The sequence below is a fragment of the Loxodonta africana genome, chromosome 8 (assembly GCF_030014295.1).
Source record: "Loxodonta africana isolate mLoxAfr1 chromosome 8, mLoxAfr1.hap2, whole genome shotgun sequence".
Taxonomy (NCBI): domain Eukaryota; kingdom Metazoa; phylum Chordata; class Mammalia; order Proboscidea; family Elephantidae; genus Loxodonta; species Loxodonta africana.
In genome coordinates, this window is record NC_087349.1 from 13,839,246 (window position 1) to 13,862,825 (window position 23,580).

General features: G+C 45.5%; 1 protein-coding gene across 1 annotated transcript; it reads left to right on the top strand.

Moving 5' to 3' along the window:
* Nucleotides 1-3,137: 3,137 nt before the first annotated feature.
* FAM180A (family with sequence similarity 180 member A) lies at nt 3,138-22,684 on the top strand. The gene is made up of 3 exons (XM_003420272.4): nt 3,138-3,292; nt 19,084-19,184; nt 21,524-22,684. The coding sequence occupies exons 1-3, from the start codon at nt 3,217-3,219 to the stop codon at nt 21,866-21,868; spliced, it is 522 nt and encodes a 173-aa protein (XP_003420320.2). The 5' UTR covers nt 3,138-3,216; the 3' UTR covers nt 21,869-22,684.
* Nucleotides 22,685-23,580: the final 896 nt, after the last annotated feature.

The window sequence follows — 23,580 nt, forward strand, 5'->3', positions numbered from 1 at the left end:
ATGTCCTTCTACCTGGGCCTTGAAGTCCCTGGGTGGTCCAAAGAGTTAACAGCTAGAGGTGCCTCAGAAGAAAGGCCTGGCAGTCTACTGCTGAAAGATCAGCCATTGAAAACCCTGTGGAATCCAGATTTTCTGGAGCCATGGAGGCTGGGTGAACCCCCAAAACTATTACCCTGAGATTATCTTTAAACCGTAAACCAAAATATCCCCTGAAGTCTTCTTAAAACCAAACAATACTTTAGCTTAACTAGTACACAGTGTCTGCCTTGAGCACTGTGCTGTTTTAAGAACTATCTATGTGGGCTCAAATTGACAACAGCAACTCGAAAGTTTAGATGGGAAGGCTAGGTGCAACGAGTTTATGTTAACGGTGGAGGAACAGTTCAGAAAGGGAGGGTGAGGATAGTTGCACAACTTGAAGAATGTGGTCAGTGCTGCTGAATTGTACATGATGTAGAAACTGTTGAATTGCTGTACGTTTTGCTGTGTATATTTTCAACAACAACAAAAAAAATGAATTAAGTTATTAAAAAGAAAACACTGTGGAGCACAGTTCTACTCTGGCACATATGGGGTCACCAGGAGCCAGAGTTGACTCGACGGCCTCTGCTGGTGGTGCTATTAAACCATCAGTAGCTTGGAATTGGAGCCCTGGTGGTGCAGTGGTTAAGAGCTTGGCTACTAACCAAAAGGTCAGCAGTTTGAATCCACCAGCTGCTCCTTAGAAACTCTATGGGGCTATTCTACTGTGTCCTATAGGGTTGCTATGAGTCTGAATCAACTGGACAGCAATGGTTTTTTGTTTGTTTTTTAAGGCAAGCTAGGGGAGTCGTCTGACATGCTGGCTATGGCATCACATAACATAGACCTGGGTTAAAATCCCAGCTCCGTCACTTCCTACTGGGTGATCTTGATCAAATTACTTAACCCTCCTGAGCCTATTTCTTCATGTATATGCTAATAATAGCAACTAGGTACTGAATGCTTAATCTATGCTAAGTATTGTTCTCAGCACTATGTACATATTCTTCACAACAGCCTTATGAAGAAGAAACTATTATTATGCCCATTTTATAGATGAGGAAGACTGAGGCACGAAGTGATTAAGAAACTCAGCCAAGACCACACAGCTAGGAGGTGGTAGAGTTAGGATTCAAAGACCAGCAGTCTGACACCAGAACCTGCCCTCATCTCCTAGCCCCGCACTGTCCAAGGCACAGCCACAGGCCACCTGTAGCTATTAAGCACTTGAAATATGGTTAGTCTGAATTGAGGTGTGCTATAGGCGTAAAATACACAGTGGATTTCAAAGACTTAGTATTTTTTAAAAAAAGAATATAAAATATCTTGCCAATAATTGTGATATTGATTACAAGTAGAAATGACACAATTTGGGGTATGTCGGTTTCAATGAAAGAAGTTATTACAATCCATCTCGCCTATTTCTTTCTCCTTTTTTTAATCTGGCTACTAGAAATTTTTAAATTACCTTTGTGGTTTGCCTTGCATTCCTTTTGGAGAGTGCTGATCTGCACTGGCCTCATAGCTTAGTGTGAGCGTTCAATCAATTCGTGCAAAGAGGTGCTGGGGACAAATTTAGCACCCAACAGCTATTATTAGGAGTCCCTGAATGGCATACACGTTTGGCTGCTAATCGGAAGTTTGGCAGTTCGAACCCACTCAGAGGTGCCTTGGAAGAAAGGCACTTCTGAAAAATCGGCCATTGAAAACCCGGTGTGACGTAGTTTACTCTGACGCACACGGGGTCTCCATGAGTCAGAATCAGTTCGATGGCAACTGGTAGCTATTATCAATATTAGTGAGATCAGTGGCTTTCAAAGTTTATAGTTATGGAGTGTTTTTTTTTTTTTTTTCAAACAATTCTTATAACAAATAAAAGAGGAGCTCTGACTGAAACAGAGGAGACCCTTGGGATCTCATCTCCAGCGACCCGTTCACTCTGGCATTCCCTCCACAGATTGGAAACACACAACATTAGATATTCTTTAAATGTCCTCCATCCTCTAGTATTGTTTGTTGTTGTTAGTTGCCATCGCCTCTGCTCCGCCTCATGGCGGCCTTGTGTATAACAGAACGAAACCTTGCCTGGTCCCGCACCAGCTTCGTGATCATTGGTGTGTCTGAGTCCTTGTAGCTACCGTGTCTGTCAGTCCATCTTATGGAAGACTTCCCTCACTTTCACCGGCCCTTTAGTGTTCCTCATAGCGATCCTATAGGACAGAGTAGAACTGCCCCATAGGATTTGCAAGGGACAGCTGGTAGACTTGAACTGCTGAGTTGTTGACCTCTGCACCACCAGGGCTCTACCTTTAGGATTACATGTCTGTAACTGCAGAGTAGGTGAGGAAGTGGTGTTGGATAAAATCAAGATGTCTATACCAGTGTTTTTAAAATGGTCATGGAAAACCCTGTACTTGGGAGACTCATCGTTGTTTGGCTACAGGTCCAAGCACAGGCCAGAAAGGGGATGCACCATGAATGTCACCTACAGCCCTCAATCATTACCCACACACATGCACACCCACAGCACCTAAGCACCACGTCACCCCGTCACTTCTGCCCCCTGACAGACTGCCTGTCCTGAATCTGGAAGGTTCTTGGAGCTGGCTGTGGGCACCAACATTCCAGGGTCAACAGTGACGCTCAGCCTGGGTCCTACAATGCTTTTGCTGGCCTGAAGGCAACTCTGGGCTCAATGGGTGTCAGAGTCCACCAGGCAAGCCTCCCCACACCCCTCCAGCCACACCCAGGCCTGGGTGCGGTCCTTGTGGACAGCTGAGAGAGTAGCCAGCTCTTCCCGGGCTCTCTCTCCAGCGAGTTCCGAGAGTCTGTTTGCTAAAGAAAAATTCCAGTGGGGGCATCCAACACATGGAACTGAAGCACAGAAATTCTGTCTCTCCACCCCACTGCCAAGGAGATCACATGCCCCGTGAGTCACTCCAGATGTGCTCAAAACAGAGGCTGTCTGTGAAACCCAGTCCCAACCCCGCGGAGAGTTGGGTTCAGAGAGGTGCCGGATCCGGTCCCACCCAGGGGGCAGCCCCAGCCTCCACCCTTCTGAGGAGGGGGAGGCCCTTCATTAAAGGGAAGGGGTGGTGGGGACGGTCCTCTCTCGGAGAAACTGGACAGGCATACCTGTGCTACTCTGGTCCCACTGGGTTTGAGGGCTGGTATCTGCTCTCCCGGGAGGAGAAGATGTCTTGGAAGACGGTGTTGCTTCTGCTGGTGTATTACAACGCTCAGGCGACCGTGCCCCACAGGTGGAACCGAGGTGCGTTGGTCTTTATGTACTTGTTTGCTTGATGCTTATTATTTATTCTTGAATAAAACTGGGGATGGGGGGAGTAAGTGGGGAAAGGAAGTTAGAAGCCCTGTGCCCACTTTTATCTCATCTCTGCCAACTGCTTCCTGCTTTTTGGTGTCTTCCCCCTGGGAATCAGCAATCAGAACGGTCCTCAAAAAAGTGAAAGCAGCTGAAAGGCCTCAGTCAAGGTCAAGAACCAGAGGGCATCGCTTTCTGGCGGGCCAGAGCAAACCCATCTTGGCTCCATAAAATGTGGACAGCTTCCCTGCATCTCCCAGGGCTGCTGCAGCTGGCTGGCCATCTGCAGAGCAGGTGCTGAAAGGAGGCAGCTGGGAGCTGGGGTGCAGAAGGCCTACTACCTGGGATCCAGCACAGGAGATGCTGGGTCTGGGTCACCCAGATGGGGTCTCGGGGCTGCCTCCTGCCAGGAGTGGGACCATCTCTCCAGCGAGGTGGAGCTGTCCCCGGGCAGACAAAGCAACGGGACCCTCGACATCAGGTGTGCCTGCCTGCTTGCCTGCCTGGCCCTGGCAAGGCTTTTTCTTGAATGGCTGGTCTCCTTCCCCTAGGATAGTGGTGCTCAGGGCTGCAGTGGCATCTTTGTTCTGTGCCCTGTGGCTGCCTCCACTTAGCAGGCTCTGGCACTTAAGGTAACCCACTTAGGGTTTGTCACTGTTAGGAAATGAGGGGCAATCATGATGACCACTCCGCACCCCTCTGAACGCTAATCTTCCTGCCTCCTGAGGTCTTTGGAGACCTGTCCCCCGGAAAGGCTGGAGGGAGGAAGAGAGGGCTCCTTGGAGTGAGAGCTGGAGGTGTTTGTAGATATCTGAGACAGGAGGAAGTGGGCCCATTTGGAGGAGGGAGAGAGAAAGGAGGGAGCCACCGGCTTGGGGACAGAGCAGCACAGAAGGGTCTGAAGGGGAAAAGCAAGAGCCTTTTTTGTCTTTATTTTGGTTTTTACTCCCTCACGTGAAGCCTGAGATAAGGAACCTGCCAATCCTCTGAGCTGAGCTGTGAAATGGTTGCTGCCTAGAGGCAAATAGTTAATGTAGCGTGTCCATGTGGCCAGAGGTTAAGCGCTCAGCTGTTAACCAAAAGGTCAGCGGTTTGAACCAACCAGTCGCCCCACAGGAAGAAGACGTGGCAGTCTGCTTCTGTAACAATTTACAGCCATGGAAACCCTACGGGGCAGTTCTACCCTGTCCTGTAGGGTTGCTATAAGTCCGAATTGCCTCAACAGCAGCGGGTTTGAGTTTTTTGTTTTGTTTTGTCCTTCTTTGTGGGAAGCCATATTACACACACACCCCCCCTCACTGCCTACAATATGCGCACACTTTGTTGCAGACCTTGAAAGCAGACAGCAAACGGGACTTGGAGTTGTGCTCTGCCACTCACCCCGTGTGCCACTGGGGCTCTGCTCATTTGCTAGGGAAGGAGGGGCGATGCTACCCATTCTTCCTGACACGCAGGATTTTAGAACGCCGAATGAGAAGCTCTGGCTTGTAACAACCCAAAAAAACCAAACCCACTGCCATCAAGTCGATTCCAACTCATAGTGACCCCATAGCGTTTCCAAGGCTGTAAATCTCTATGAAAGCAGATTGCCACATCTTTCTCCCTTGGAGCCACTGGTGGTTTAGAACCACCAGCCTTTCAGTTAGTAGTCAAGTGCTTTAACCACTGCGCCACCAGGGGTCTTTCTTGGTTTGTAATACATCTTGTAAACTCAGTAGCTATGTCATAAGCTACGCTGCAAGGGTCTCAGGCAATTTAAGTTCTACCTCTCATTGGCTGTGTGATAGCTGGCAAATCTCTTAACCTCTCTGAGCTTTAGTTCACTAACAGGAAATAGTAACAATAACCAGACTTAACTTCACTGGGTTGTTGCGAGGGTCAAATGCAAAAAATACAAATAAAAATGCTTTGTAAAGGATGAAGTACTATATAAATACAGATGGCACAAATGGCTAAGTGCTTGACTACTAACCAAAAGACTGATGGTTCGAACCCACCCAGGGGTGCCTTGGAAGAAAGACCTGGTGATTACTTCCAAAAGGCCACAGCCATGAAAACCCTATAGAGTGCAGTTCTACTCTGAAACACATGGGGTCGCCATGAGTCAGAATCAATTAGACAGTAACTGGTTGGTTGGTATTACCAGTTACCAGTTGCCGTGGAGTTGATTCTAATTCATGGCGACCCCACGGGTGTCAAAGTAGAACTTCGCTCCATAGGGTTTTCAATGGTTGATTTTTCAGTAGTAGATCGCAGTCAAGTGTGTTAACCGTTTACCACCCAGGGACTACATGTTAGCTATTACCTACCATTAGAAAAAGAAGAAGAAGAAAATTTTTCATGAAAGAAAGTTTGAGATTCTCGACAGAGTTCTATAGCAGCATCCTGGGACAAGCTGCTCTGGCCCACCCCCGCGTCACTGGGGAAGGTCAGCCCCCAGGATGGTCACAGCTTGCACTGAGACCTGGAAGAGCCATGACAGGGCAGATGATGTTGGTGCCAGGCAGAGGTTCAATCAGAGCTTGGGGTCAACAAACCACACGGGTCCCTCCAACCGTTGTCAAAAGTCTTCCACGCGGTTGCTTTTTCTTCATTTATCACATTTTTTTCTAATTATAAAAGGAATACAGAATTCTTGCCATTTGTTTGTTAATGACGGAATAGGAGTCACAGTCAAATCAATAACTGTTTTTCCAAATTTATTGTTCCTTTCACCTTCATTCTTATCTCAGCCCCAACCCCCCAACCTACTCCACCCTTCCTCAGAGGCAAGAATTCCCTGTGGAGGCCTTCTGAGGGCGGCCTTTCTCCAAGATCCTCCTCCTCCGCCCCCTCCCCATCCACCCTCACCACCACCCCACCCCCTGCCACCTCCACCCACCCCCATCCTTTCGCAGATAGAGACGTAGCAATAACCCCAAAGGGAATACACCTGCCCTCAGGACAACCTTTCTCTACCGTCCTCACAGCCAGCCCCTAAGAAGCACTCTCTAGGATTCCACCCTGGGAGGTAGCTTTCCACGCCAGGAGAGCCTGGCCAGCCCCACAGCTTGATTAAGACCAAATGACTCACCTGTGGTTAGCACGGCCAGCCCAGGACAGCCAGGTGGTCACACACACACACTCACACTCACACTCAGAGAAGACACATACGCACACACAGAGACACACACTCAGAGATACACTCACACAAAGAAGACACATATACACACACAAATATACACACACACAGAGAAGACACGTACATACACTCACACACAGATACACACGCTCGCACACAGAGAAGACACATATACACATACTCACACACAGACACACACTCACATACAGAGACACACTCACACACAGAGACACACAGACACCACAAAGACACAGACACACAGACACACACACACAGATACACACTAACACAGAGACACACAATCACACAGACACACAGTCATACACAGACACTCTCACACAGGGACACATATACACAGACACACACACTCACATAGAGACACATTCAAACACTGTCACACAGTCACACACACACAGCCCAAGCCTGGCACTCCCAGGTCCTGGAGAACACCACTTGGGGACAGAGGGAGAAGGGTAACTAGGAAGACTTACAAAAAAAGAAATATGTCTATTAATATAAATTAATATCAATACCTATGTTTATTAAATGCATATGAATGGTTCCTTTTTAAAGCAGCTCAGGAAAGGGAAGGACAGCCCCAGCCATTGGGCAGAGTGTGTGTGATTTTCAGACGTCCATTCCAGTGCTGTGTGCACCTTCAGTCAGGAAAGTCCCCGAGGGAATGGCACAGTCGGGGTCCATAAGGACTAAGTGGCTAACTAGCTCACCGGTCATTACTGGGAGCAGGGTCCCTCATTCAGCCGCGGTACCTGCTCAAGGCAGGGCACATCTGACCAAGGCCCAGTGTCACCCAGCTAGAAGGGTCGAGCCAGCCTTGACCCCAGGCCCTCTGACCTCAGAGCCAGGGTCTCACTGATCATCCGTCCCCTCTTCACCCCTTTTCATCCTCTCCAGGGTGCTTCCCAACTCCCAGCCCCCCAAGATCCCTCATTGTGTGGTAGGCATCAGGCCAAGGGAAGCTGACGGGCAGCAGACCTTCCAGAAGCTTCCCATGGCTCTGCATGCCCCCAGAGGACCCATGCGCAGCCAAGAGCCCAGCTGGCTCAGAATAACACTGTCTGTCCAGGAGCTGGCCCAGGAGCAGACCTGTCAGTGACATCAACAGGACCTGGCGAAGGACCTTTTATAAACAAGAGCTTTTCCTTTCCATACTTGCTCTCATTTCCATAGAGTTGTTTCAACTGATTTATTAAAACTATGGCTGTAAGGCTTGACATGGTCTGCCGCTCGACACCTTCCCTGCAAGGCTGCCTGGTACACACGCTCCACACTGCTCAGTGGAAACCACGGTCAGTCGTACAACTGTCCTGTCCTATTAAAAGTATTGGGGGATTTTTACCCCAGAATATAAAAAATTGAAGAGAAGTTCATGCTGCAAGCTAAGGCAGGCTCCTGCATCTGGGGAGTGTTCCGCTGTCTAGGCAAGAAAGCTTGGAAGGACTCCGGCTTTGGAAAGATAGGCTGCCGCCTGTACAGAGATAAACTCGAAGTAGCGTCTCCCAGGCTAGAACTTGGCCTCTCAGAGATAAGGGAGGGTGGAAGCCAGAGTCAACATCTGCCTTCTGATAATTAGCCAGGAACAGGAACTGCAAATAAGTTCTAGTATCACCCTGTTAGAATGAGGATTTAGTCAAGCACTGCTGGAAAAGGGTGGTGTTTAGGGACAAGCGATGTTGTTATTAGCTGTTAGAGTCAACCCCGACCCGTGACAACCCCGTGCACAATGGGGTCAGACTGTGATGATCCACGGGGTTCTCACTGGCTGGTTTCTGGACATTGATTGCCAGGCCTTTCTTCCTAGTCTTTCTTAGTCCAGAAGCTCCACTGAAACCTGTTCAGCATCATAACAACAAACAAACCTCCACTGGCAGATGGATGGTGGCTGTGTATGAGGTGGATTGGCTGGGAATTGAACCCGGGTTTTTTTTTTATCTTGTATGGAAGGGGGGAATTCTGCCACTGAACTACCATTGCCACCATCTGACATCAACTTTAAAAAAACCAGTTGCCGTGGTGACCCTATGTGTGCAGAGTAGAACTGCTCCATAGGGTTTTCAAGGCTGTGGACTTTGGCAGCAGATTGCCAGGCCTTTCTTCCAAGGCACCTCTGGGTCAGTTCAAACTACTAGCCTTTCAATTAGCAGCCAACCATCTGTTTGGACATTGACTACACATTGTTTCTCTCCCACCCACCCCCTCCAGCATCTCCATGGGCGTGAGTTAATCCTCTCTAGGCATCCTCTCTTCATGGGGAGCCAGACGGGGTGGCTGTTGAGCCGCTGAGATGTCTGACCCTAGAGCCGCTGCATGTCAGCAGCTGAAGGGGGGATAAAAGCCTCCCTGCCTGGGGCACACATCAAAGCAGTTAGGGACACATGAGGGGTGGGACTCCAGAAGCAGTGAAATGGTAGGGGGTGGGAAGAAGAGGGCTCTATCCCTAAAATTCCTGTGCTCTCCACACAGCCTTTCTAAGGTTATGATGGCCCCCTAGTCTAGAGGCTGAAGCTATTGTCTAACAATCTTCACTAAACTGTTATTATTTGAAACGGTATGAGAACAGGAGCTACTGGAAATGAAAATGTTTCCATTATTAAGCTCAGCTTTTTTTTGAATCAGAGAGTTTTTCTTCTCAGCTCTTTGAGAGCTAGGGGTCCACCTGCAGTGTACATGTTAAAAGGAAACAATTGAGTGGGCCCAGGTCTAGGGCTCTGATACCCACATCTAGCCGTGGGGGACTTCTGGGAGGCAGCCTTCCAGGGCTATGAATGCTGGGAACAGAAAGGCTCCTGTCCATGACAATCCCCCCAACCCCTTTACCCTGGGGTGTTGTTATGGGTTGAGTTGTGCCCCAAAGAAAAATATGTTGAAGTCCTAACCCCTGGTACCCGTGAATGTGAACTTGTCTGGCAAGAGGGTCTTTGAAGATGCCATCAGTTAGGTTAACATGAGGTCGTACTGGAGTAGATGGTGCCTGAACCTATCTGAGTGATGTCCTTATAAGAAAAGGGGGCAGGACACAGAGACCCAGAGGAAAGACGGCCAGGTGAAGACGGAGGCAGAGATTGGAGTGATGCTGTTATAAGTCAAGGAACGTCAAGGATTGCCGGCAACCACTGGAAGCTAGGAAGAGGCAAAGAAGGATCTTCCCCTAGAGGCTTTGGAGAAAGCGTGGCCCTGCCAACAACTTGAGTTCAAACTTCCGGCCTTCAAAACTGAAAGACAATCAATTTCTGTTGTTTTAAGCCACCCAGTTGGTGGTACTTTGTGATAATGGCCCTAGGAAACAAAGACAGGTGTAAACTTGAAAGGGAACAGCATCTTTAATTTCTTGTAAGAGGGAAGTTCTGGAAGAAGAATCAAAGTCCCTCTGAGGCCCTATCCTGCGAGGAGGGCTTCATCCGCCCAGACCGCAGCGGGAAGTAAGGGAAGAGTGGACAGAAAGCAACAGCTCACATCTCGGCCTAGGGCTTTGGGAAGTAAGGGAAGAGTGGACAGAAAGCAACAGCTCACATCTCGGCCTGGGGGTTTGGTCCTGGTTCATCTTCCACTAAAGAGAAGGCAGAGGCAAAGGGCACACTCTTTGTGCCTCTGCTCGTTACCACAAGAACATAATGCCCTTGGTCTCTTCAGATGGCCCTGGAAGACCCCATACGATGGGAGTGAGCACTGAACAGTGTCATGGAGAAGGCACAATGCACTCAGCTGTGGAGCAGGATAACCCAATAGTTACCAGCCCTGGCTGCCCATTGTAACCCCTCAAAAGCTTTAAAAAGCACCAATGCTGGCATCTATACAAAACCAACAGCCAACGTCATTCTCAACAGAGAGAGGCTGAAAACATTTCCCCTGAGAACAGGAACAAGACAAGGATGCCCTTTATCACCACTCCTATTTAACACTGTGCTGGAAGTCCCAGCCAGACCAATAAGGCAAGAAAAAGAAATAAAGGGCATCCAAATTGGTAAGGAAGAAGTAAAATTTTCCCAATTTGTGGATTATATGATACTATACATTAAGCACTGGGGGGATACATAAAGAATCCTGAAGACTACACAAGAAAACTACTAAAGCTAATAGAAAGATTCAGCCAAGTAGCAGAATACAAGATAAACACACAAAAAACCAGTTGGATTCCTATACACCAATAAAGAGAACTACGAAAAGGAAATCAAGAAAGCAATACCATTTATAATAGCCCCTGACATGGATTGAATAATGTCTCCCCCAAAATGTGTGTATCAGTTGGCTGGGCCATGATTTCCAGTATTGTATGGTTGTCCTCATTTTGTGATTGTAATTTTATGTTAAAGAGAATTGGGATGAGATTGTAACACCCTTACTAAGGTTACATCCCTGATCCAATGTAAAGGGGCTTTCCCTGGGGTATGGCCTGCCCCACCTTTTATCTAACAGAGATGAAAGGGAAGTAAAGAGAGAGTTGGGGACCTCATATAACCAAGAAAGCAGCACCAGGAGCAGAGTGTGTCCTTTGGACTTGGGGTCCCTGTGCTGGAGTTGCTCCTCGACCAGGGGAAGATTGATGACAAGGACCTTCCTCCAGAGGCAACAGAGAGAGAAAGCCCTCCCCTGGAGCCAACAGCCTGAATTTGGACTTGTAACCTACTAGACTGTGAAAGAATAAATTTCTCTTTGTTAAAAGCCATCCACCTGTGCTATTTCTGTTACAACAGCACTAGACAACTAAGACAGCCCCTAAAAAAATAAAATACTTAGGAATAAATCTAACCAGAGACATAAAAGACCTATATAAAGAAAACTACGAAACACTACTGCAAGAGGCCAAAAGAGACCTGCGTAAATGAAAAACATACCATGCTCATGGATAGGTAGACTTAACATTGTGAAAATGTCAATTCTATCCAAAGCAATCTACAAATACAATGAATCTTGATCCAAATACCAACAGCATCCTTTAATGAGATGGAAAAACTAAGTAACTTTATATGGAAAGGAAAGAGGCTTCGGATAAGTAAAGCAATATTGAAGAAGAATAAAGTAGGAGGCCTCACACTACCTGACCTCAGAACCTACTATACAGCTATGGTAGTCAAAACAGCCTGGTACTGGTACAAAGACAGACACATTGACCAATGGAACAGAATCAAGAACCTATATGTAAATCCAACCACCTACAGATCTTCGACAAAAGCCTGAAGTCACCTGATCTTCAACAAAAGCCCAAAGTCCATTAAATGGGGAAAAGACAGTCTTTTTAACAAATGGTGCTGACTAAACTGGATGTCCACCTGTTAAAAAATGAAACAGGGCCCATGTCTCACACCATACACAAAAACTAACTCAAAATGGATCAAAGACCTAAATATAAAACCAAAAACTATAAAGATCATAGAAGAAAAAATAAGCCCTCATACACAGCATAAATAAGATACAAACCATAACTAACAATATACAAACAGCAGAAGATAAGCTAGATAGCTGGGATCTTCTAAAAATTAAACACTTATGTTCATCAAAAGACTTCACTAAGAGGGCAAAAAGTGAACCTATAGGTTGGGAAAAAATTTTGGCTTTAACATATCCAACAAAGGTCTAATCTCTAAAATCTATAGGAAAATTCAACATCTCTACAACAAAAAGGTAAATAATCCTATTAAAAAATGGGCAAAGGATATGAACAGACGCTTTACCAAAGAAGGCATTCAGGCGGCTAACAGACACATGAGGAAATGTTTTCTATCACTAGCCGTTAGAGAAATGCAAATCAAAACTACAAAGAGATACCATCTCACCCTGACATTACTGGTACGAATCAAAAAAACAGGAAATAACAAATGTTGGACAGGCTGTAGGAAGATTGGAATTCTTATGCACTGCTGGTGGGAATGCAAAATGGTACGAACACTTTAGAAAACAATATGGCATTTCCTTAGAAAGCTAGAAATAGAAATACCATATGATCCAGCAATCCCACGCCTAAGAATATATCCTAGAAAAATAAGAGCTGTCACATGAATAGACATGTGCACACCCATGTTCATTGCAACATTATTCAAAATAGTAAAAAATGGAAACAACCTAAGCGCCAATCAACAGATGAATGTAAAAACAAACTGTGGTGTATACACACAATGGAATACTACACAAGGGTAAAGAACAATGATGAATTTGTAAAACATTCACAACATGGATGAATGTGGAGGGCATTATGCTGAGTGAAATAAGGCAATCACAAAAGGACAAATAGTGTATGAGAACCCTATTACAAAAGCTCATGAAAAGATTTCACACAGAAAGAAACAATCTTTGATGATTACTAAGGAGGGGAGTTCCATGAAATGGAATGCATAAACATTGATATCCTAGGCATTAGTGAGCTGAAATGGACTGGTATTGGCCATTTTGAATCAGACAATCATATAGTCTACTATGCTCGGAATGACAACTCAAAGAGGAATGGTGTTTCACTCATCGTCAAAAAGAACATTTCAAGATCTATCCTGAAGTACAATGCTGTCAGTGATAGGTTAATATCCACACGCCTACAAGGAAAACCAGTTAATACGACTATTATTCAAATTTACCCACCAACCACTAGGGCCAAAGATGAAGAGATAGAAGATTTTTATCAGCTGCTGCAGTCTGAAATTGATCGAACATGCAATCAAGATGCATTGACAATTACTGGTGATTGCAATGCGAAACTTGGAAACAAAGAAGAAGGATCAGTAGTTGGAAAATATGGCCTTGGTGATAGAAACAGTGCCAGAGATTGAATGATAGAATTTTGCAAGACCAATGACTTCATTGCAAATACCTTCTTTTACCAACATAAACGGCGACTATACACATGGACCTCGCCAGATGGAACACACAGAAATCAAATTGACTACATCCGTGGAAAGAGACGATGGAAAAGCCTAATATCAGTCAGAACAAGGCCAGAGGCCAACTGTGGAACAGGCCATCAATTGCTCATATGCAAGTTCAAGCTGAAACTGAAGAAAATCAGAGCAAGTCCACAAGAGCCAAAATATGACCTTGAGTATATCCCACCTGAATTTAGAGACCATCTGAAGAACAGATTTGATGCATTGAATACTAGTGACCGAAGACCAGATGAGTTGTGGAATGACATCAAGGACATCATCCATGAAGAAAGCAAGAGGTCACTGAAAAGACAGGAAAGAAAGAAAAGGCCAAGATGGATGTCAGAGGAGACTCTGAAACTTGCTTTTGAGCGTTGAGCAGCTAAAGCAAAAGGAAGAATTGATGAAGTAAAAGAACTGAACAGAAGATTTCAAAGGGCATCTCAAGAAGACAAAGTAAAGTATTATAATGACATGTGCAAAGAGCTGGAGATGGAAAACCAAAAGGGAAGAACACGCTCGGTGTTTCTCAAGCTGAAAGAACTGAAGAAAAAATTCAAGCCTCAAGTTGCAATACTGAAGGATTCCATGGGGAAAATATTAAACAATGCAGGAAGCATCAAAAGAAGATGGAAGGAATACACAGAGTCATTATACCAAAAGAATTAGTTGACGTTCAGCCATTTCAAGAGGTGGCACATGATCAGGAACCAATGGTACTGAAGGAAGAAGTCCAAGCTGCTCTGAAGGCATTGGCGAAAAACAAGGCTCCAGGAATTGGTGGAATATCAATTGAGTTGTTTCAACAAACAGATGCAGCACTGGAGGTGCTCACTCGTCTATGCCAAGAAATATGGAAGACAGCTTCCTGGCCAACTGATCGGAAGAGATCCATATTTATGTCTATTTCCAAGAAAGGTGATCCAACCAAATGTGGAAATTATAGAACAATATCATTAATTTCACACGCAAGCACAATTTTGCTGAAGATCATTCAAAAATAGCTGCAGCAGTATATCAACAAGGAACTGCCAGAAATTCAGGCCAGTTTCAGAAGAGGACGTGGAACCAGGGATATCATTGCTGATGTCAGATGGATCTTGGCTGAAAGCAGAGAATACCAGGAGGATGTTTACCTGTGTTTTATTGACTATGCAAAGGCATTAGACTGTGTGGATCATAACAAACTATGGATAACACTGTGAAGAATGGGAATTCCAGAACACTTAATTGTGCTCATGAGGAACCTTTACATAGATCAAGAGGCAGTTTTTCAGACAGAACAAGGGGATACTGATTGGTTTAAAGTCAGGAAAGGTGTGCAGTAGGGTTGTATTCTTTCACCATACCTATTTAATCTGTATGCTGAGCAAATAATCCGAGAAGCTGGACTGTATGAAGAAGAACGGGGCATCAGGATTGGAGGAAGACTCATTAACAACCTGCGTTATGCAGATGACACAACCTTGCTTGCTGAAAGTGAAGAGGACCTGAAGCACTTACTAATGAAGATCAAAGACCACAGCCTTCAGTATGAATTACACCTCAACATAAAGAAAACAAAAATCCTCACAACTGGACCAGTGAGCAACATCATGATAAATGGAGAAAAGATTGAAGGTGTCAAGGATTTCATTTTACTTGGATCCACAATCAACAGCCATGGAAGCAGCAGTCAAGAAATCAAAAGACGCACTGCATTGGGCAAATCTGCTGCAAAGGACCTCTTCCAAGTGTTGAAGAGCAAAGATGTCACCCTGAAGACTAAGGTGTGCCTGACCCAAGCCATGGTATTTTCAGTCACATCATATGCATGTGAAAGCTGGACAGTGAATAAGGAAGACCAAAGAAGAGTTGACGCCTCTGAATTGTGGCGTTGGCGAAGAATATTGAATATACCAAAACCAAAAAAAACCAAACCCAGTGCCGTCGAGTCGATTCCGACTCATACCATGGACTGCCAAAAGAATGAACAAATCTGTCTTGGAAGAAGTGCAGCCAGAATGCTCCTTAGAGGCAAGGATGGCGAAACTGCATCTTACATACTTTGGACATGTTGTCAGGAGGGATCAGTCCCTGGAGAAGGACATCATGCTTGGCAGAGTACAGGGTCAGCGGAAAAGAGAAAGACCCTCAATGAGGTGGATTGACACAGTGGCTGCAACAATGACCTCAAGAATAACAACGATTGTAAAGATGGCGCAGGACCAGGCAGTGTTTCGTTCTGTTGTGCATAGGGTCGCTATGAGTCGGAATCGACTCGGCGGCACCTAACAATAACAAGGAAGGGAGAGATGTGGAGGGAAAAACACTAACTAGACAACAGATAAGCAGTAACTTTGGTGAAGGGTAAGACAGCACACAAGACTGGGGAAGTCAGCACCACTTGACCAAGACAAGGTCATGGAAGCTTCATAGACACAACCAAACTCCCTGAGGGACCAAATTACTGGGCTGAGGCCTGGGACCATGGTCTCAGGGGACATCTAGCTCAATTGGCGTAACACTGTTTGTAAAGAAAATGTTCTACATCCTACTTTGGTGAGTAGCGTCTGGAGTCTTAAAAGCTTGCGAGCGGCCATCTAGGATACTCCACTGGTCCCACTCCATCTGGAGCAAGGGAGAATGAAGAAAGCCAAAGACGCAAAGGAAAGATTAGTCCAAAGGACCACAACTACCACGGTCTCCACCATACTGAGTCCAGCACAACTAGATGGTGCCCAGCTACCACCACCAACTGCTCTGACAGGGATCACAATAGAGGGTCCTGGACACAGCTGGAGAAAAATATAGAACAAAATTGAAGCTCACAAAAAAAACAGACTTACTGATCTGACAGAGACTGGAGAAACCCTGAGAGTATAGCCCTCGGAAACCCTTTTAACTCAGCACTGAAGTCATTCCTGAGGTTCACCCTTCAGCCAAAGATTAGACGGGCCCATAAAACAAACAATAGTACACGCAGCTCAACCATGTATGTGAGATTAAATGGGCACACCAGCCCACAGACAAGGACAAGAAGGCAGGAAGAGACAGGAAAGCTGGACAAAAAGAAATGGGGAACCCAAGGTTGAGAAGGAGAGAGTGTTGACACATTGCACAGTTGGCAACCAATGTCACAAAAGAATACGTGTATTAATTGTTTAATGAGAAACTAATTTTCTCTGTAAGCCTTATTCTAAAGCACAATAAAAATAAATAAATAAAAATTAATTAATTTTTAAAACAGTAAAAAAAAGTGTCAATGCTTATTCCATCCCCAGAGATGCCCATAAATTGGTCTGGGATGTGGCCTAGGGCATTTGAGTTTGTAAAGATTCCCAGGTGATTCTAACATGCAGTCAAGTTGAGAACCAGTGGGCTATCATGAGAATGACCACATGGCCTTGGGTTGTTGCTTCTACTCAAACCCAGCTTCATTCTCCCTCCATTAGGACAGTATTTCTCAACCGAGGCTGCCCTTAAAAGCATCTAGAAAGCCTTTAAAATTTTCACACCCCATTTGCACCAAAAAAAAAAAAACAGGTGCCATTGAGTCAACTTGGACTCATGGCGACCCCATGTGTGTCAGAGTAGAATTGTGCTCCATAGGGTTTCCGATGGCTGTAACCAAGGCACCTCTGGGTGGATTCCAGATTTTTCCAGGAAGTGGGGAATTCCCACCAGCAAGTTTTCAGGAAATCTCCTTTAAGTTGGAGACTTTTCATATTAATCACTTCTGCTGAAAATCCTTCTAAAATGCTTTACACTGTTTCCTGCCTTCCTTAACAAAGCACACAGAACATAAATGGACCTTTTCTTGGTGGCTCAAGGATGTCGTTATCTCATCAACTAGCAGAGCCGTTATTTATGGTTCACACAACTCCAGGGGGCGCCACTCACCTCATTGTCATCATAGATTTGTATAGCTGTTTCCACAGTTTTCTGGTAGATCACAGTCAAGTGCCTTGAAGAAGCTGTACTTTTTCCTATCAGATGGCAGCTGGTTTACCAACCATTTCTGCACCATGCCCTGGTACACACAGGGGTTGTTGAGGTGGATGCGTACATTTGCTCCTAGCCTTATATGGCCCCAGAGAACTGCAATTTATGATTATTCCTTCTCTCTGTAGTAGTAGTCTGACCTCTCCCTCACTTCTTTTAGTCAGTCCCTGACTCTTGCTACCATGTACCTCTAGCAATCCATTCATTTCCTTCAAACTCCCACTTCTAAATGCAACCACTGAGGAACACCGTTGTCAGGTCATTGACTTTGCATTAAATGCATTTCCAAATCAGCTGGCCTTTGGGGGATGCTCCTCTCGAGTCTAGTGGCAGGGTTTTGTCATAGTTGTCCTCCTTTAGATGGTCACTCATGTTCAGATTCCTGGATGGCTGGGGTAGCCAGAAGTCTGATCCTTCGATTACAGGAGTTGTGAATTTGCTTTTGGCGGTCACAGGACATTAACCCAGGAATGGCTCTTGTTGGCCTCTGTCCTGGCGAAATACTCAGAGGGGCAGAGCCAGCGCTCTGGGCTCAGAAGTCAGCAGCAAGGTCTCAGTTTCCAAGTGCTGCTATAACAGAAACACCACAAGTGGGTGGCTTTAACAAACAGAAATTTATTTTCTCACAGTTTAGGAGGCTAGAAGTCTGAACTCAGGCGCCAACTCTAGTGGAAGGCTTTCTCTCTCTGTTGGCTCCAGAGGAAGGTCCTTGCTCCTTGGTTCCTTAGTGATCTGTCTTCCCCCATCTCTCCATGCTTGCTCAGTTGCTTTCTCCTCTGTTTGCTTAATCTTACTGCCTTATATATCAAAATGAGATTGACTTAAAACACACCCTACGCTAATACTGCCTCATTAACATAACAAAGAAAATCCATTCCTAAATGGGATTAGGATTTACAACACATATTTTGGGGGACATGGTTCAATCTACAACCTGCAGCATCATTCATAACCACAAAAAGGCAGAAACGGCAACAACAGTGAAATGTTTACATCCATGTTGGGAGAGCCACTCCATGGAATAACGTCACGGAAACAGACATTGATGACGAGATTGAAAGGCAAGGGACAGACACAAAGTGAATGCCGGGTAGACAGGTCAGAGAGTCATCCATGAACTTGGAAGAAAGAGCGTGTGCACAGCACAAGGCTGGAAGGAAACAAATAAACTAACATTTAAAAAAAGAGTTGTGACTGAATAAATATAAATGAGCACTTATACTGATAAAACCAAGTGCTAAAGTGTGAGGTACTATTAACCAATAAAAAAAAAAAAACATCGCCGTCAAGTAGATTCCAACCCGTAACGACCCCATAGGGCGGAGTAAAACAACCTCATAGGATTTCCAAAGAGAGCCTGGTAAATTATAAACTGCTGACCTTTTGATTAGTAGCCGTAGCTTTTAACCACTATGCCACCAGGTCACCATAGTACTATCAGGGACCGGTATTATTAAGGAACTCACGTGTCGAGTTTGGGGCGTTTAGTTTGTTTGCCTGCTTTTGTTTCATTCTACTGTCCTTTAATACAGACTTTCTAGGGGTGGGACCCAGGCATACATATTTTTTCAAAACTTCCTCAAATGATCTTGGTCAGCAGCCAGGTTTGAAACCACTAGTCTGAAACATTCACATCTGACATGCCTGAGAACCTTCTGGAACATACCACAAGAGTCTGTCACCTCTCCCTCCTTTATCTGCATCTCTATTTCAGAGTCAGCCACCTCAGCGTTACCTCAGGTTAGCTCACTCTTTGTCTCTTCCAGCTGTGCTCTTCCCTGCTGCCCAGCGGCCAAAGAGGTCCTCATCCATCCCACTGAACCCAGTCTTGCAGACCTCCCTGGAAGAAGTAGAACTGCTCTATGAGGTAGGCACCAAAAAAAAAAAAAACATTGCCCTTGAGTTCATTCCAACTCACAGCAACTCCATGAGGACAGAGTAGAACTGCCCCATAAGGTTCCCAAGGCTGTAATCTTTACAGAAGCAGACTGCCATATCTTTCTCCCATGGAGCCACTCGTGGGTTAGAACCACCCACCTTTCAGTTAGCAGCTAAGCACTTAATCACTGCATTACTAGGACTCCTTAGATAAGGTATATACCAAAAAAAAAAAAAAAAAACCATTGTTGTCAAGTTGATCCAACACATAGCAACCCTATAGGACCAAGTAGAGTTGCCCCGTAGGGTTTCCAAAGCTGTAATCTTTACAGAAGCAGACTGTCACATCTTTCTTCTATGGAGCCACTGGTAGGTTCAAACTGCTGACCTTTCAGTTAGTAACGAAGCACTTAATCACTGTGCCGCCAGGATTGCATGAAGTAGGCAGGGGCCAAAAGGCATTGCACTGTCTCTACCCCTTTTGGAGAAGAAGTGGCCTGAGTCCCTGAGAATTACAGCCTCTGCTATCGTAGGGCCTGGCCTAGACTCATTTGCTGAGGTTGTATAATCCTGTCCATGCCAAAGTAAGGTATTCTTCTTACCTCCTCTCCTTTCCCACATGCTGTATCAGGGAATAATGGCACTAGAAATCCAGTTAGGGCAGAATTAGAGATTTAACTTTGGGCCACAGGTGCCATTATTGGCACCCAGGCACCATGTGTGTGGCAATAATCCCAAGCAGGTTTCACCTGTCGTACAAAGCAATGCCAAGTTCATTGTCTGAGTGAAGCCGTATCACAGCAATGCCACTTCTGGCTTCCCTGTTAGCCCTGCATTGTTTCTGAATGCCTGGGCCATCCCATAGGTTCTCCTCTCCTCCCACAGCCCCATCCCTGTGACCAAACCATCTCCAAACCAGGGGGTAAACTTACTGAGGTGCCTGGTGCAGTGGTCAGAGCCCAAGCTCAGGAGCTGAGTTGTAGTCCTGCCCCACCACCCACCTGCTGCATGTCCTCACACAAGTCACCATTGACCTCTGGGCCTGAGTCTCCTCCACTGTTAAATGAGGGGACTGAACAAGGAGCTCTGAAATTCCCCTGCAGCTTGGACACGCTCAGACTCTGTGCCTTAGAGCTGATCAGGTAAGAAAGAGACAGCCTGCTCTAGCCAAGCATATAAGCCCTGGAGGAGATTTCAAATCCTGTCTTCGGGAGCACACTGGAAATGTGTAGCCTTTGCCAAGTCTTGAATGTGGGCATCATATGAGCAGATCTGTGAGAAAGACAACAGACACAGTGTGGAAGATGGATTGGCGCAGGGAGAAGATGGAGGCAGGGAGACTTGTTAGAATTCTGGTCATTCCATCTGAAAAGTGATTACTGGGTTCCAACTATGGACCTGGTACTCTGCAGGGAGTGAAACAGGATATATGCAAGACCTGTTCCCTATTCTTGGAAAACAGATGAGAGAAGAGGACATATCTCTGTACCCCAATTAATTCCTAGCACAATTCTCCGCATCCTTGGAATTCTCAGGAGCCCTGGTGGCACACTGGTTAAGAGCTCTGTTGCTAACCAAAAGGTCAGCAGTTTGAATCCACCACCTTCTCCTTGGAAACCCTACAGGGCAGTTCTACTCTGTCCTATAGGGTCGCTATGAGTCAGAATTGACTTGACGGCAACGGGTTTGGTTTGGTTTTTGATTTCTCAGTTTCTGCTTAATAATTATCCAAAATAGTCAGTTTATGCTTTAGAAGATCTTTGGTAGTTGGGAGGGAAAAAAGGAGGAAGGGGTTGATCTTGGACACTGGAAATAATAATTAGTCACTTAAGTAGTGGCTATGTACTGGCACTGTATTAGACGTTGTCCACATTCATCTTATTTGCCTCCCACAATATCCGGGCGACACAGACGTTATTAAAAAATCGGTTGCCATCAAGTCAATTCTGACTCATGGCAAGCCTGTGGGTGCAGACAAGAGCTGCTCCATAGGGTTTTCAAGGCTGTGACCTTTCAGAAGCAGGTCGCCAGGCTGTTTTCCGAGGCCCCTCTGGGTGGGTTTAAACCACCAACCTTTCAGTTAGTAGCCAAGTGCTTAAGCATTTGTACAACCCAGGGACTCATAGATGCTGCTGCCAATCATTTCACAGAGGCGAAAAATGAGGCTCAGAGAAGTTAAGTAACCTGTCCAAGGCTGCATAGTAAAGGGGGCAGTCAGCTGGAGCCCAGGTCTCCTTGGTTCCTGAAATGAATGTGCACGCTAATGAATAAAACTTGTCTGCAACAATGCCCAGCTCATGTCTTCCCACGCCCTGTGTTTCTCACCAGTTCCTCCTTGCCGAACTCGAGATCAGCCCAGACCTAAAAATCTCCATCAAGGACGAGGAGCTTGCCTCCTTGCGGAAGGCCGCTGACTTCCACTCCATCTGCAACGACGTGATCCCCAAGCGCATCCCAGACATCCGCCGGCTGACCGCTAGCCTCTCCAGCCACCCTGGCATCCTCAAGAAGGAAGACTTTGAAAGGACAGTGCTGACCCTGGCCTACACAGCCTACCGCACGGCCCTGGCCGAGGGGCATCAGAAGGACGTCTGGGCCCAGGCCTTGCTTAGCCTCTTCCATGCCCTGAGGCATGACCTGATGCGGTCCTCAGGCCCCAGAGAGTCACTCTGAGAGACTGGCCCACACAGGGCCACGGAGCAGGGACCAACACACACAGTAATCCAGAAATTCTTCATCCTCTACTCCATTATGGAGACTGGCAGCAGATAAAATCCCTCTGTCCCTTGTAGCTTCATGAAAAACTAATCTGACTCATGCCCTAAGGTGATCTGGGCTGGAAGAAAGAGTCCTTTCAGATACCTCCAGAGGTGGAAGGGTTTGACTAGTCCCATGCAGAAATCTAAGATTTGCTTCAACACTGAGCAATTGCCACAACACCCAAGAGTGAGAAGAGACTTGAGGAAGGCTGGGGAGGTGGGTTGGGGAGGTGGGGGACAGTTTGTTTCTTCCTAAGGGACCAAGGTGCAGGTTTGAAAGGCCATCTTTTTCAAGGTTTCTCTTAGTAGGAGTAAAGAAATGGGAGCTATACCCAAATAAACACAATGTTAGCCAAGGATATACTTCTCAACTTCTCCAAAAGCCAGCAAGAAAACTCAGTTAGAAAATCAGTAATTTTATGACCCATATGTCTTTTTTTTTTTTTTTTTTTTATGTCTTGGCTTTTCTTTCTGGAGGGCTGGTCCAACACAGAGTGACAACGTGAAGGGGTCCATAGAAATGCTACCAGTCCAAACGGTCACTCATTGTCTTTGAACAGAGAAGCGGGGCTACTGCTGAGAGGATCACCCTAATGGGAGAGGTTGCACCAACACTCATGTTTGTCTGTCCTTATGTTCAAATTCTTCAGCATAACCCAAGAATTAAGTACTTCCAATAGAAATGATCTCCAGAAGACAGAATTCTACCCCTCCAAATGCCAAAACCTTTTTTAGCACTATTGACTTCATATCTTCATTAAACTACATATATGAAATACTCTAAGCTCTAATTTGGGGCCCTGGTGGCACAGTGGTTAAAAGCCTTCGACTGCTAACCAAAAGGTTGGCAGTTTGAATCCACCAGCCACTCCTTGGAAAACCTGTAGGGTACTTCTACTCTGTTCTATAGGGTCACTATGAGTCGGAACGAACTCAAGGGCAATAGATTTGTTTTTGATTTTTTTTTTAAGCTGTAATTTAGTACCTTAAGAGTTATGATAATCTTTTGACACATTCTAGTGAAGGAATTGGATAAGATCATCTCCAGCATTCCTTGTAACCCCAATATTTTTACAGTCATTTAACTAACTGAGAGATACTACAGAGAGGACAGATGGATCAAACTTAGAGTCTGCAGACCTGTTTGCACCAACTCTGAAAAGTCTCAAACCAAAACTAAACCCAAACAAGTTGTCATCAAGTCAATTCTGACTCGTGGCAACCTACATGTTGCAGAGAGTAGAACTGTGCTCCACTGGGTTTTTTAATTTTATTTTGTTGTTGTTGTTGTTGAGAATATACAGAGCAAAACATACACCAATTCAACAGTTTCTAAATGTAGAATTCAGTGACATTGGTTACATTAAGTAGTGCAGCCATTCTCACCCTCTTCTTTCTGAGCTGTTTCTCTCCATTAGCATAAACTCACTGCCCCCTACGTTTCCTATCTTATCTTTCGAGTTGCTGTTGTTAATATGATCCCAGATAAGTAGATGTTAAAAGAGCATAATGCTCAAGGCCAACATTCTTTACTAGCTAAGCTAAACTATTGTTTAGCTTTAAGAAGACTTCAGGAGCTTTGGTTTTCAATGGCTGATCTCTTTTTTTTTTTTTTGGAAGTAGATT

Excerpts from the sequence above, each read along its gene's own strand:
- FAM180A (XM_003420272.4), top strand. The coding sequence starts at position 3,217 with ATGTCTTGGAAGACGGTGTTGCTTCTGCTGGTGTATTACAACGCTCAG. Across the intron at positions 3,293-19,083 it reads GCCCCACAGGTGGAACCGAG|CTGTGCTCTTCCCTGCTGCC; the intron begins GTGCGTTGGTCT and ends TGTCTCTTCCAG. Across the intron at positions 19,185-21,523 it reads AAGTAGAACTGCTCTATGAG|TTCCTCCTTGCCGAACTCGA; the intron begins GTAGGCACCAAA and ends GTTTCTCACCAG.